The sequence below is a fragment of the Erpetoichthys calabaricus genome, chromosome 7 (genome assembly GCF_900747795.2).
Source record: "Erpetoichthys calabaricus chromosome 7, fErpCal1.3, whole genome shotgun sequence".
In the NCBI taxonomy this organism is placed as follows: domain Eukaryota; kingdom Metazoa; phylum Chordata; class Cladistia; order Polypteriformes; family Polypteridae; genus Erpetoichthys; species Erpetoichthys calabaricus.
The window spans coordinates 3,856,777-3,869,801 of record NC_041400.2 but is presented as its reverse complement, the minus strand read 5'-3'; the positions used below and the strand labels follow the sequence as shown (position 1 = coordinate 3,869,801).

General features: G+C 41.4%; 1 protein-coding gene across 1 annotated transcript in view; it reads left to right on the top strand.

Annotated features, from left to right (window-relative positions):
* LOC114654491 (inactive ubiquitin carboxyl-terminal hydrolase 53-like) overlaps positions 1–13,025 on the top strand; it is a 147,721-nt gene that overhangs the window by 56,019 nt on the left and 78,677 nt on the right. Inside the window, exon 2 of the mRNA XM_028805069.2 lies at positions 11,613–12,366. Coding sequence (XP_028660902.1) covers positions 12,223–12,366 — 144 coding nt within the window. The 5' untranslated portion in view covers positions 11,613–12,222. The remainder of the gene's footprint in view (positions 1–11,612; positions 12,367–13,025) is intronic.

Genomic DNA, 13,025 nt, shown 5'->3' with positions numbered 1-13,025 from the left:
GGATTAAATTCATTTTTTTCCTCAGAATTCTGCACACAACACCCCATAATGACAACGTGGAAAAAGTTTACTTGAGATTTTTGCAAATTTATTAAAAATAAAAAAACTGAGAAATCCCATGTCCATAAGTATTCACAGCCTTTGCTCAATACTTTGTCGATGCCCCTTTGGCAGCAATTCCAGCCTCAAGTCTTTTTGAATATGATGCCACAAGCTTGGCACACCTATCCTTGGCCAGTTTGGCCCATTCCTCTTTGCAGCACCTCTCAAGCTCCATCAGGTTGGATGGGAAGCGTCGGTGCACAGCCATTTTAAGATCTCTCCAGAGATGTTCAATCGGATTCAAGTCTGGGCTCTGGCTGAGCCACTCAAGGACATTCACAGAGTTGTCCTGAAGCCACTCCTTTGATATCTTGGCTGTGTGCTTAGGGTCGTTGTCCTGCTGAAAGATGAACCGTCGGCCCAGTCTGAGGTCAAGAGCGCTCTGGAGCAGGTTTTCATCCAGGATGTCTCTGTACATTGCTGCAGTCATCTTTCCCTTTATCCTGACTAGTCTCCCAGTCCCTACTGCTGAAAAACATCCCCATAGCATGATGCTGCCACCACCATGCTTCACTGTAGGGATGGTGCCAGGTTTCCCCCAAATGTGACGCCTGGCATTCACACCAAAGAGTTCAATCTTTGTCTCATCAGAACAGAGAATTTTCTTTCTCATGGTCGGAGAGTCTTTCAGGTGCCTTTTGGCAAACTCCAGGCGGGCTGCCATGTGCCTTTTACTAAGGAGTGGCTTCTGTCTGGCCACTCTACCATACAGGCCTGATTGGTGGATTGCTGCAGAGATGGTTGTCCTTCTGGAAGGTTCTCCTCTCTCCACAGAGGACCTCTGGAGCTCTGACAGAGTGACCATCGGGTTCTTGGTCACCTCCCTGACTAAGGCCCTTCTCCCCCGATCGCTCAGTTTAGATGGCCGGCCAGCTCTAGGAAGAGTCCTGGTGGTTTCAAACTTCTTCCACTTACGGATGATGGAGGCCACTGTGCTCATTGGGACCTTCAAAGCAGCAGAAATTTTTCTGTAACCTTCCCCAGATTTGTGCCTGGAGACAATCCTGTCTCAGAGGTCTACAGACAATTCCTTTGACTTCATGCTTGGTTTGTGCTCTGACATGAACTGTCAACTGTGGGACCTTCTATAGACAGGTGTGTGCCTTTCCAAATCGGGTCCAGTCAACTGAATTTACCACAGGTGGACTCCAATGAAGCTGCAGAAACATCTCAAGGATGATCAGGGGAAACAGGATGCACCTGAGCTCCGTTTTGAGCTTCATGGCAAAGGCTGTGAATACTTATGTACATGTGCTTTCTCAATTTTTTTATTTTTAATAAATTTGCAAAAACCTCAAGTAAACTTTTTTTCATGTTGTCATTATGGGGTGTTGTGTGTAGAATTCTGAGGAAAAAAATGAATTTAATCCATTTTGGAATAAGGCTGTAACATAACAAAATGTGGAAAAAGTGATGAAGCGCTGGGAATACTTTCCGGATGCACTGTATGATTAGATTAGATAAACATAATTATTCCCATGGGGAAAAAATATAGTAAAAATAAAGCATAACGCTCTTCACTGAATGCAAGCATGGAACACTGTCAACAGTTCTTAGTTAAAATGCAAGTATAGATTATACCAATTACTAATTATAGAAGTGGTGCACTTTTAAATGCAGACTTATTAAAACACACAAAGAACAAGGTAGAAAGTGATTTAAACATAACCCTACACAGTGAATACAAAACAACATTCCAAGCAACTCTGTGAAAAGGTGACACGGCCTTCTGGCTTCACTCTTGGGTCAGGCTTAAAGCAAACACTCCTTCAGCATCCTTCATTTTTTTTTTTTTTTGGAGTTGTGTAACAAAAGTACCACCACCACTGTGCCAACTGGTTATTTTTCAGTATGCAAGTGCAGATTTGGTATTTTTAGAATGAAAAACTTGATGTGAGTCACAATTAGCAGTTGTTCAATTTCAAGCTCATAGAGAGGTAGGTTGGGATGACTGCATGTCTCGACTCCGTTCCGCCCAGTTAGTCAGACAGCATGTGATTGTGTGCTTTTGAAAGAGACACAGAGAATCGAGAAGCGACACCTCCCTTTGCGTGGTAAGTGGCTAACGGACCTGAAAGAGATTTTTGTTCAGAGGCAGGCTATTTTGGTGCATGGGTATTCATTGTATTTTCAAGTACATTCCAGCAGAATTCAAGATTTAGGCATTTTTTTAGTTTTGATTTATTGTGCATTTATAATTTGGGCCTTAAATTAGGCATCTTTAGTTGTGATATACTAACATTTTATCTGTAGAAGCATACATTTTTAGTATAGTGAAAGTATGCGGTGCAACAGGTAGTGTACTCCTTGACTATTTTGAGGAATTTTTGGGAGGCTCTTTTGTTGGCATGAAGCACATGGCAAAGATACATGGTAGAAAGACGAAGTGAACACATTTGTGATATCAACTGCTGTTACTACTGAATGAAAATATATTGGTTGGTTAGCCACTGATGGTCGGTCCATTTCTCAGGAACTCCGTCTGGCAGGTAGCTCTTGCCAAAAGTGATACCTTCTTCCAGGAAGCCTGAGCTTTTATTGTGAGTGAACCAGAAGGGCCCAAGTCAGTTGTCCTCACTGTGTGATCCCTTATTTTGATTTTTTTGGTCAAGTCTGCAGCAATTTTTCTTTTAAATGCGGTGACATCATCATCATCAGTGTAACAATAGATTTGACATTTTTGAGAAAAATTAATAACCTGCTATATCTTATATATATATATATATATATTTGCAGTTGGAGATCCACAAAGGGAGAAAAAACAAATCACGTATCATAAAATAGTTTTATTCCTGAGCTTTCAACCCCTGTCAGGGGTCTTCATCAGAGGATAATGCTTAGACTTACAAGAATCAAAGGCAATATACAGTATAGCAACACATTCAGTGGGGGGTGGGTGGAGGTGACTAAGTCCATATGATCAAAGGGGGGGGGGGTGTATCGTTAAATTAAAGTGCATATGTCCTTCTTAAGTTGGCATATGCTGGGTTTATGTCCAAGTGTCTGTTGATGGCATTTTCATCTGATAGCCAAGACTCGGCCAACTCTCTGGCGCTTTTTGTACTGGCCTTAGATTTTACTTTCACATTGTCCCAGTTGAATGTGTGTCCTGTCGATTTAGTATGTGCATATATAAATCGACAGGACACACATTCAACTGGGACAACGTGAAAGTAAAATTTAAGGCCAGTACAAAAAGTGCCAGAGAGTTGGCCGAGTCTTGGCTATCAGATGAAAATGCCATCAACAGACACTTGGACATAAACCCAGCATATGCCAACTTAAGAAGGACATATGCACTTTAATTTAACGATACACCCCCCCCCCCCCCTTTGATCATACGGACTTAGTCACCTCCACCCACCCCCCACTGAATGTGTTGCTATATATTGCCTTTGATTCTTGTAAGTCTAAGCATCATCCTCTGATGAAGACCCCTGACAGGGGTTGAAAGCTCAGGAATAAAACTATTTTATGATACGTGATTCGTTTTTTCTCCCTTTGTGGATCTCCAACTGCAAATATGCAAACCGTATCACAGACCTTCTCTTCCATTCATATATATATATATATATATATATATATATATATATATATATATATATATATATATATATATATATATATATATATATATATATATATATAACGTCTACACGTGGAAGTGTGTGTGTCTCTCCATTCTGGAAGTGAGAGGTGGAGTCGGGGTAAGGGCTCCACTTCCGAGGATACATAAGTGAGGCCAGCACGTCGGCAAAACGAAACCTCCGAAGAAAAGAGTCACTTGCTTAGCGGCTAATACAGAAGTGAGGCGAGCACATCGGCAAAACGGTATCCCTTTTACTTTTTCTCCCACTGCTAATACACAAGAGAAGGTGAGCACATTGGCAAAATGAAACCTCCGAAAAAAAACATTCACTTAGCCGCTAATGCACAAACGATGTGATCACGTTGGCAAACCGAAACCTCCTAGGAGAGATGCCCAGAGTCATTCCTTTCATTTCAAGTGCCCATTGCAGCACTTCTTGTGTGATTTCGTGCTATGCAAAAATAAATTGTATTGTATTTCAATTACCTGACATCTCTACATTTCAATTTTTTTGCTGACTATTTCAATAGTTTCTAAGACACCGGGCTTTTTACAGCATGGGCTTACACAGCTAGTCTCTTATAATTCAAGACAAATTAAAAAGTCTCCCATTTAAAATTCCTAATAACATTTAAACTTAAAATAGGTTATGGAGGGCAAGGTTTTATTTAGAACGCAAGAATGTACACATTACATGCCCTTTACAGTGCCCTTTATTTTTTTTAAACACATTTTGTTATGTTACAGCTCTATGCTGAAATTGTTTCATTTCATTTTTTACTTTGTGAAGCAATACTCAAAATTCCCTGAATGATAAAGCAAAAAGAAGATATTTAGAATTTTTTGCAAATTTATTACAGATTAAAAACTGAAATTTCAAGTTGATACAAGTATTCAGATATTTTACTCTGCAACTTGTTGAATCTCCTTTGGCTGCCATTCCATCCTGGAACCTTCTTGGGTCTGAGGTGACAAGCATCGCACACCTGGATTTGGGAATTTTCTCAAGCTCTGTCAGGTTGGATGGAGAGCATGGCAGATAGCTAGATTTAATACACTTTATTAATCCCAGAGGGGAAATAGTCTTTTTCTCATGACCTTTAGAGGCCAGAGAGCTGGATCAGCCATTGTACAGATCTCTCCTGAGATGTTTATTTAGGTTCATGTCTGGAGTCTGGTTGGGCCACTCAAAAAGTTTGACCCTAAGCCACTCTCATGTTGTCTTTGTGTTGTCCTGTTGGAAAGTGAACCTTTTGGCCCAGTTTGGGTGCAGTGTGGTGTGAAGCAGGTTTTCTTTTAGGATATCTCTGTACTTTGCTCTGTTCAGCTTTTGTGGAAGAAATTAATTGTAAATATATTAAAGAAAATTGTTCCCCTCGAACAGCGGTTCTCAAATTGGGGTCCGTGGTCTCCTAGGGGACCGTGAGAAATGATTGCATATTTATACTATTTATATTTTTATAATTATTAACCTTTACCATCCGAGGGGAAGTAGGTGACTGAGCCCCGTCATTACCCCTACCACCTAGACCCAACCACTAATCCGCTGTTCCGTTATTCGCTGCCACCTCATTGTTTTCCCACCATAATCGCTCGGCACAAACCAGCCCTTATTATTTTTATCATAATCAAACATTATTGATTCTTTCGTAGAATCTAAACACTCGCAAACAGTTTTCGTATATTTTAGAAGCAAATAAGAGCACTAAAGGTGGATACAGATAATCAACAAACAACAAATTTTACATTTTTTGTGTTTTTAAGTGGTGAAATTGCCCGCTCAACACAAATGGTTAAGGCAAAGCAGATGCATCTATCCCATTAAATTTAATAACTAAGATGTATGTAATATTTTCTGAATAAATAATTGTTTGTCAAAAAATGTTTTATTCACAGCAGCCTGTATCTATGCAGTGCCGCGCAGTGGGTATGTGGCACCCTTGTGCAAAGTATTTGGCGCCCCCAATTTTCTTGAAATAATATTGATTTTTTAATTTTTAATAAAAGGGTCAGCGAGCCATCGAACAATTTTTAAAGGGACTGCCACGCAAGAAATTCTAAAGAAGTTTGAGAACCGCTGCCCTAGAACCTCTTAAGTCAGAAACCAGGCAGGAGGAAGCTTGTCCATTGTGTCTTTTTAATTTCTTTTTATGAAGAGCAATGCACTCCCTCACAGCAGCCTGCGAAAGAATGGTCATTGAGCAAAGTTACAGGCTTGTATTTATAAACAACTAGCTGTTCCCCGCGGCTCCGCCCGTGTAGTAGTGAAACAGGACAGTGAGGAGGGCCCCGCTCGGCTCCCCACTCCTGACGTCACACTTCCCCCTCCCTGCAGCCCTTAGCCTCTGTCTCAGATTAGCGTGAATATATCGCTCCTGCATGCGAACTGTGATATTTAGGGCAAAAAGAGAAGTCATAAAATCAACTGGAATGTTCAAGCAAATTATTGAAAAAAACCTAATCTAAATCTATTAAGTAGTTCTCTTGTTCGCTAGCTAAGTGGAGGTAAGGTACACGCCCCGAGGTTGGCGCGTGAGTAAGGAGGACCCCGCCCCCCTCACCTCGGCCCGCTGCATCCCTATCAGTACTGCAAGCGAACTGTGATATATAGCGCAATGAAAGAAGTCGCAAAATCAACCAGAATGTTCAAGCAAATTATAGAAAAAAAAAGCAATCTAAATCCGTTGAGTAGTTCTCTCGTGAAAAGCGGACAGACAGACAGACGTTGGATATTTTACATATATATATATATATATATATATATAGGGATTAAGTTTATTTACCTTGACAGTGATGGATTAATGCTTTCGTAATACCCAACATGTGTTCTGATTGGTTCATTAGCCTACACACCCATCTGACATTTATTCTGATTGGTTAAAAGACATGAGCTATTTTCAACAGAGAACATAGCTAACTTACATACCCAAAATAAAAGTCTCTTTCCACTACATTCTTGTCCTTATCAAACATTTCCTAAGTTCAGCTTTTACCCTTCTTTTATGAAATTTTCAGTGTATGTGACAACTGTCAAGTCTTATGGCCACTTCGGTATGGTAGACAGTAGGACTTTAGGGACTATCAAAATTCGACTTGATGTAATTTTAAAAGTGGATAGGACTGGCAAGCTTTGTTGTGCTGAATGGCCTGTTTTTGTCCAAATTGTTCTAATGAATGGGATGCACCTGAGCCAAATTTCAAGTGTCATAGCAAAGGGTCTGAACACTAGAGAGGAGCAGTGATGCCATGTTTGAGATTGAGCATAAATGGTAGACGTTCTGTAGGCTGGGAAAAAGGCCAAGGCATTATCGAGAGCGACACTTTTAAAGGATTTTGTTGCCATGAGATAGGACAGTTGTGCATTACAGTAGTTGGAAAGCCGCTGATTCTGTAGCTCTCTAACTACTGTTTGTAAGAAAGGGGCTTTATGTCTGAAAACGATAACTTGTCCAGAAAGTAAATAGATGAGATAATCAATTTTATCTACTCATCCTATTTCCAAATCTGCTTATTTCAAATCCAGGTGAAACATTCTCACCTTGGACAGAACGCTGATTTCACATTGAAATACACGTACACTCAGGTTCAATTTGAAATCTTTAGGAATGTAGAAGAAAAACCCAAGTAGACACAAGGAGAACATGTAGACTCCTCAGATTATGTGTTCTTGTACGTGTGTCCGTGTACTGTAAAGGACTGGTTTTACTAACCAAATTAATTGATCTTCTCATTTTAAACAAGGTTAATTCCCCCTGTGAGCCATCACTGTCAAGAGCAGCAAATTTCGTTATTTGAGTTTTCCAGATTTTTAGGGTCTTTCGGTTCCCTTTGTCTTGCTCTGCTGGCCTTTGTTGAATTTATTATAAACGCTGCTTATACTGATTGCATATTTACCAATGTATTTGCATTGAGCATCCTTAGTTGTGGTATTGTATGAGGAAGTCGGGAGTGGCAGAGAAGTATGTAAGAGTTGTACAGGATATGTACGAGGGAAGTGTGACAGTGGTGAGGTCTGCGGTAAGAGTGACGGAGGTGGGATTACATCAGGGATTGGCTCTGAGGTCTTTCTTATTGACAATGGTGATGGACAGGTTGACAGACGAGATTAGACAGGAGTCCCCGTGGACTGTGATGTTTGCTGATGACATTGTGATCTGTAGAGAGAGTAGGGAGCAGGTTGAGGCGACCCTGGAGAAGTGGATATATGAGAGGAGAGGAGTGAAGGTCAGTAGGAACGCCAAGACAAGAATACATGTGTGTGAATGAGAGGAAGGTCATTGGAATGGTGAGGATTAAGGGAGTAGAGTTGGTGAAGGTGGAGGAATTTAAATACTTGGGTTTAACAGTACAGAGTAATGGGGATTGTGGAAGAGAGGTGAAGAAGAACGTGCAGGCAGGGTTGAATGGGTGGAGAAGAGTGTCGGGAGTAATTTGTGACAGACGGGTATCAGCTAGAGTGAAAGAGACGGTACTGAGACCAACTGTGTTATATGGGGAAAGTAGGAGAGAGAGGTGGAGGTGGCAGAGTTAAAGATGCTAAGATTTGTATTGGGTGTGACGAGGATGGACAGGATTAGAAATGAGGACATTAGAGGGTCAGCTCGGGTGGGACGGTTGGGAGACAAAGTCAGAGAGACGAGATTGCGTTGGTTTGGACATGTGCAGCGGAGAGATGCTTCATATACTGGGAGAAGGATGTTAAAGATAGAGCTGCCAGGGAAGAGGAGAAGAGGAAGGCCTAACAGAAAGTTTAAGGATGTGGTGAGAGAGGACATGCAGGTGATGGGTGTAACAGAGCAAGATGCAAAAGACCAGATGATATGGAAGAAGATGATCTGCTGTGGCGACCCCTAACAGGAGTAGCCGAAAGAAGAAGTAGTAGTAAACCTAACTGATACTTTGAAACAGTTTGTAGAAGGCATGAAATTTATAACCTTTGTAGGGATGGATGGGCATCCCGGCTAGGAGTCAGAAAGATCCCTTACATGGATGGGAGGCCCCAAGGGAACATAAAGGCACCCCAGTTGGATTTAACACCTTCTCTTACCATGAAAGAAGAGGACAAGGAAGGAGTGTCCCTGGAGAATGTTCATTCCCCCCAGGTGCTAGATGCTCGGTGCCCATTCAGAAACCAGCAGGGAATGCTGGGAGTTGTAGTTCGGCAGCACAGCCCTGCTGGGGTCTGGGTGTAACGGAAGGGGGGGGGGGGGCTACAGGGAGATGCTTTTGTATGACCCGGAGTACTCCATCGGGCAGGAGCCCTAGCACCAGAAATACTCCCAGGTCCTTAATAAAAGGGACCGCACTCCCTTATCCAGGTGAGTCGGAGCTGGGAGGATATAAGCAACACTCAAGTGGAGGAGGGCAGTGCGGTGGTGAGAGGAACAGGGAGGAGGAATTGTGGTTTGTGGAGAGAAACAACCTGTCTTTGTGCTTTTGTTACTTATGAGGAGGTGAATTTAATAAACCTTCTGTTATTGTTCAGGGTGTTTGGGGTACGCTGACATCCCCGGTATCCATCACACCTTGTAAGATGAATGTTTAGAATTAGGTACTCTACTGAATTCAAGTTCTTGTCATTTAGTAATTTAATAGAATGATATTTAATAGAATGTCCATAAATATTTGGACAGAGACAACTTTTTTCTCATTTTGGTTCTGTACATTACCACAATGAATTTTAAATGAAACAACTCCGATGCAGTTGAAGTGCAGACTTTCAGCTTTAATTCAGTGGGGTGAACAAAACGATTGCAGAAAAATGGGAGGCAACTAAAGCATTTTGTGAACACAATCCCTTCATTTCAGGGGCTCAAAAGTAATTGGACAAATTAAATCACTGGAAATAAAATGTTCATTTCAAATACTTGGTTGAAAACCTTTTGCTGGCAATGACAGCCTGAAGTCTTAAACTCCTGGACATCACCAGATGTTGGGTTTCCTCCTTTTTAATGCTCTGCCAGGCCTTTACTGCAGCGGCTTTCAGTTGCTGTTTGTTTGTGGGCCTTTCTGTCTGAAGTTTAGTCTTCAACAAGTGAAATGCCTGCTCAATTGGGTTAAGATCAGGTGACTGACTTGGCCATTCAAGAATTTTCCACTTCTTTGCTTTAATAAACTCCGGGGTTGCTTTGGCTGTATGTTTTGGGTCATTGTCCATCTGTATCATGAATCGATTTGACTGCTGTATTTAGCTGGATTTGAGCAGACAGTATGTCTCTGAACACCTCAGAATTCATTCAGCTGCTTCTGTCCTGTGTCACATCATCAATAAACACGAGTGTCCCGGTGCCACTGGCAGCCATGCATGCCCAAGCCATCACACTGCCTCCCTCCACCGTGTCTTACAGATGATGTGCTATGCTTTGGATAATGAGCTGTTCCACGCCTTCTCCATACTTTTTTCTTGCCATCATTCTGGTAGAGGTTGATCTTGGTTTCATCTGTCCAAAGAGTGTTTTTCCAGAACTGTGCTGGCTTTTTTAGATGTTCTTTAGCAAAGTCCAATCTAGCCTTTCTATTCTTGAGGCTTATGAGTGGCTTGCACCTTGCAGTGCACCCTCTGGATTTACTTTCATACAGTCTTCTCTTTATGGTAGACTTGGATATCGATATGCCTACCCCCTGGAGAGTGTTGTTCACTTGGTTGGCTGTTGTGAAGCCATGGAAATGATTCTGTGATCATCCACCACTGTTGTCTTCCGTGGATGTCCAGGTCTTTTTGCATTGCTGAGTTCACCAGTGCTTGCTTTCTTTCTCAGGATGGACCAAACTGTTGATTTTGCCACTCATAATATTGGAGCAATTTCTCGGATGGGTTTTTTCTGTTTTCGCAGCTTAAGGATGGCTTCTTTCACCTGCATGGAGAGCTCCTTTGACCGCATGTTGTCTGTTCACAGCAAAATCTTCCACATGCAAGCACCATACCTCAAATCAACTCCAGGCCTTTTATCTTCTTAATTGATAAGGACATAACGACGGACTTGCACACACCTGCCCATGAAATAGCCTTTGAGTCAATTGTCCAATTACTTTTGAGCTCCTGAAATGAAGGGATTGTGTTCACAAAATGCTTTAGTTGCCTCACATTTTTATGCAATCGTTTTGTTCACCCCACTGAATTAAAGCTGAAAGTCTGCACTTCAACTGCATCGGAGTTGTTTCATTTAAAATTCATTGTGGTAATGTACAGAACCAAAATGAGAAACAAGTTGTCTCTGTCCAAATATTTATGGACCTAAGTGTATAAAATGGAATTAAATCTCAAGTTTTATTTAAAGTACAGTATATATTTCTCTTTTATACTATTTCATGCAATGTGCAATAGTATGATCAAAAACTTTTTTCTTGAAATGTTTTATTTATTTGTCACACATTTTTACACATCTAATGTATGAAATAACTATTAATTGCTTGTTAATCATGAAATGCTTTTTGAAAGGTACAAATAATTCATTATTTATTCATGCAGTTTAAACTATCATCTTATTATTAGATTTTATTTTACATGTTTTGATAGAAAATGCTGTTGTATAGTGCCCTCCATAATGTTTGTGATGCTGGTACCCAGAAATAGGGGGGACCCTGAAAATGTTGTGTGACCGAAATGTCTGCAAATCCCCTTAAGTGAAAGTCTGCAACATGCACTTTAATCACAGCATCTGAATTGTTTGAATTTTAATTTTAAACTGTGGGGAAATCAAGGAGGAATGTGTCTTTGTGCCAAACATTATGGAGGGCACTATATCCATCCATCCATTATCCAACCCACTATATCCTAACACAGGGTCACGAGTGTCTGCTGGAGCCAAAGGGCACTATATGTTTACAGTAATTTAAGTGATCACCACAATTTGGTTATTCAGGACTGAGATGCTCTCATTAAATGCTGAAATGGTATTTTTCTTTTCTTTTTTTTTCCCAGGTACTGTTTAAAATTAAACTGCACCGAAAACGTGGATGCATCATTTTGCCAAATGTGTTTCCTCCTCCTTCTTCTTCTTCTTGAAGTGCCTACAAGTGAATGAGTGGCCAAAGTGAAGACAATGAAAGTCGGCAGCTGCCTTGAGGTGGGGTGCTGGCAGCACACTGCGCTTTACACAACATAGACGCGCACGCTGCTTTTTTATTTTTCTTTCTGCAAGCATAATGATCATCAGGAGGCTCATGAAGAAAACTGAGCAGTGGTTTCCTACGCTGCAATTACTGCTGAAGCCACTTGGAGGTTTTGGTTGTGGTGAGAATGACAACTTGCCATTCGTTTTTCCTTTTTGTACTGTCTTTTAAAGCACTCCCTTAGGTAGCTGTCCAAGGGAGTCGGAGAATCCGTTTTTAAGTTTGCAACCTGCTAAGAAAAAATTAGACTTCTTCTCTCAATGCGCAGGCAGAGAGCTGTGAGCAACAGTCATCAGGAATCCTCAACAGCTGCTCAACGTTTCACAACATCTTCAGTCAGCTGCTGCTTCACAAGCGGTTTACTTCCTTTGGGATTATTTTAAGTTTTTCTTTTCTTTGTGCTGCGTAACGTTACTCAAATGGCATGGGTCAGGTTGTTCAGGAAACCTGGGAGCAATCTGGGAAAATCCTACCAGCCTGGGAGTATGTTATCACTGGCTCCCACAAAAGGCTTGCTTAATGAGCCAGGACAGAACAGTTGTTTTCTAAACAGCGCTGTGCAGGTAAGACATGTACATTATGCCGTCATTCTTGAAGCTATGTTTTTATCGTTATCAGTTTGTGCATAACGTTTGAACTTTAACTGGTAGTTCATTGTGTTTGCAGGAATGAATAGTTTTTGTAGCACACATTCTCTTAGAGGCATGCAAAGGTTGCTTTGAAGCAACTGGTTTGTTTTACAGTCAGTCAGTCAGTCATTTCCCAACCCACTATATCCTAACACAGGGTCACGGGGGGTCTGCTGGAGCCAATCCCAGCCAACACAGGGCGCAAGGCAGGAGCAAATCCCCGGGCAGGGCACCAGCCCACCGCAGGTTTGTTTTACAGCTCATTCCCAATATATCTGTTTATTATCTTGATCATTGCACAGAAGTCCTTATTGGCTTAACTAATTTAAATTTATAATATGCACTCACTGCTGGCACACTTTATTAGGTACACCTTGCTAGTCCCGGGTTGGACCCCCTTTTTGCCTTCAGAACTGCCATAATTCTTCATGGTGTAGATTCAACATTCCTCAGCAATTCAGGTCCATATTGACATGATGGCATCACGCAATTGTTGCACATCCATGATGCGAATCTTCCGTTCCTCTACATCACAAAGGTGCTCAACTACACTGAATCTGGCAGCTGTGGAGGCCATTTGGGTCCAGTGAAGT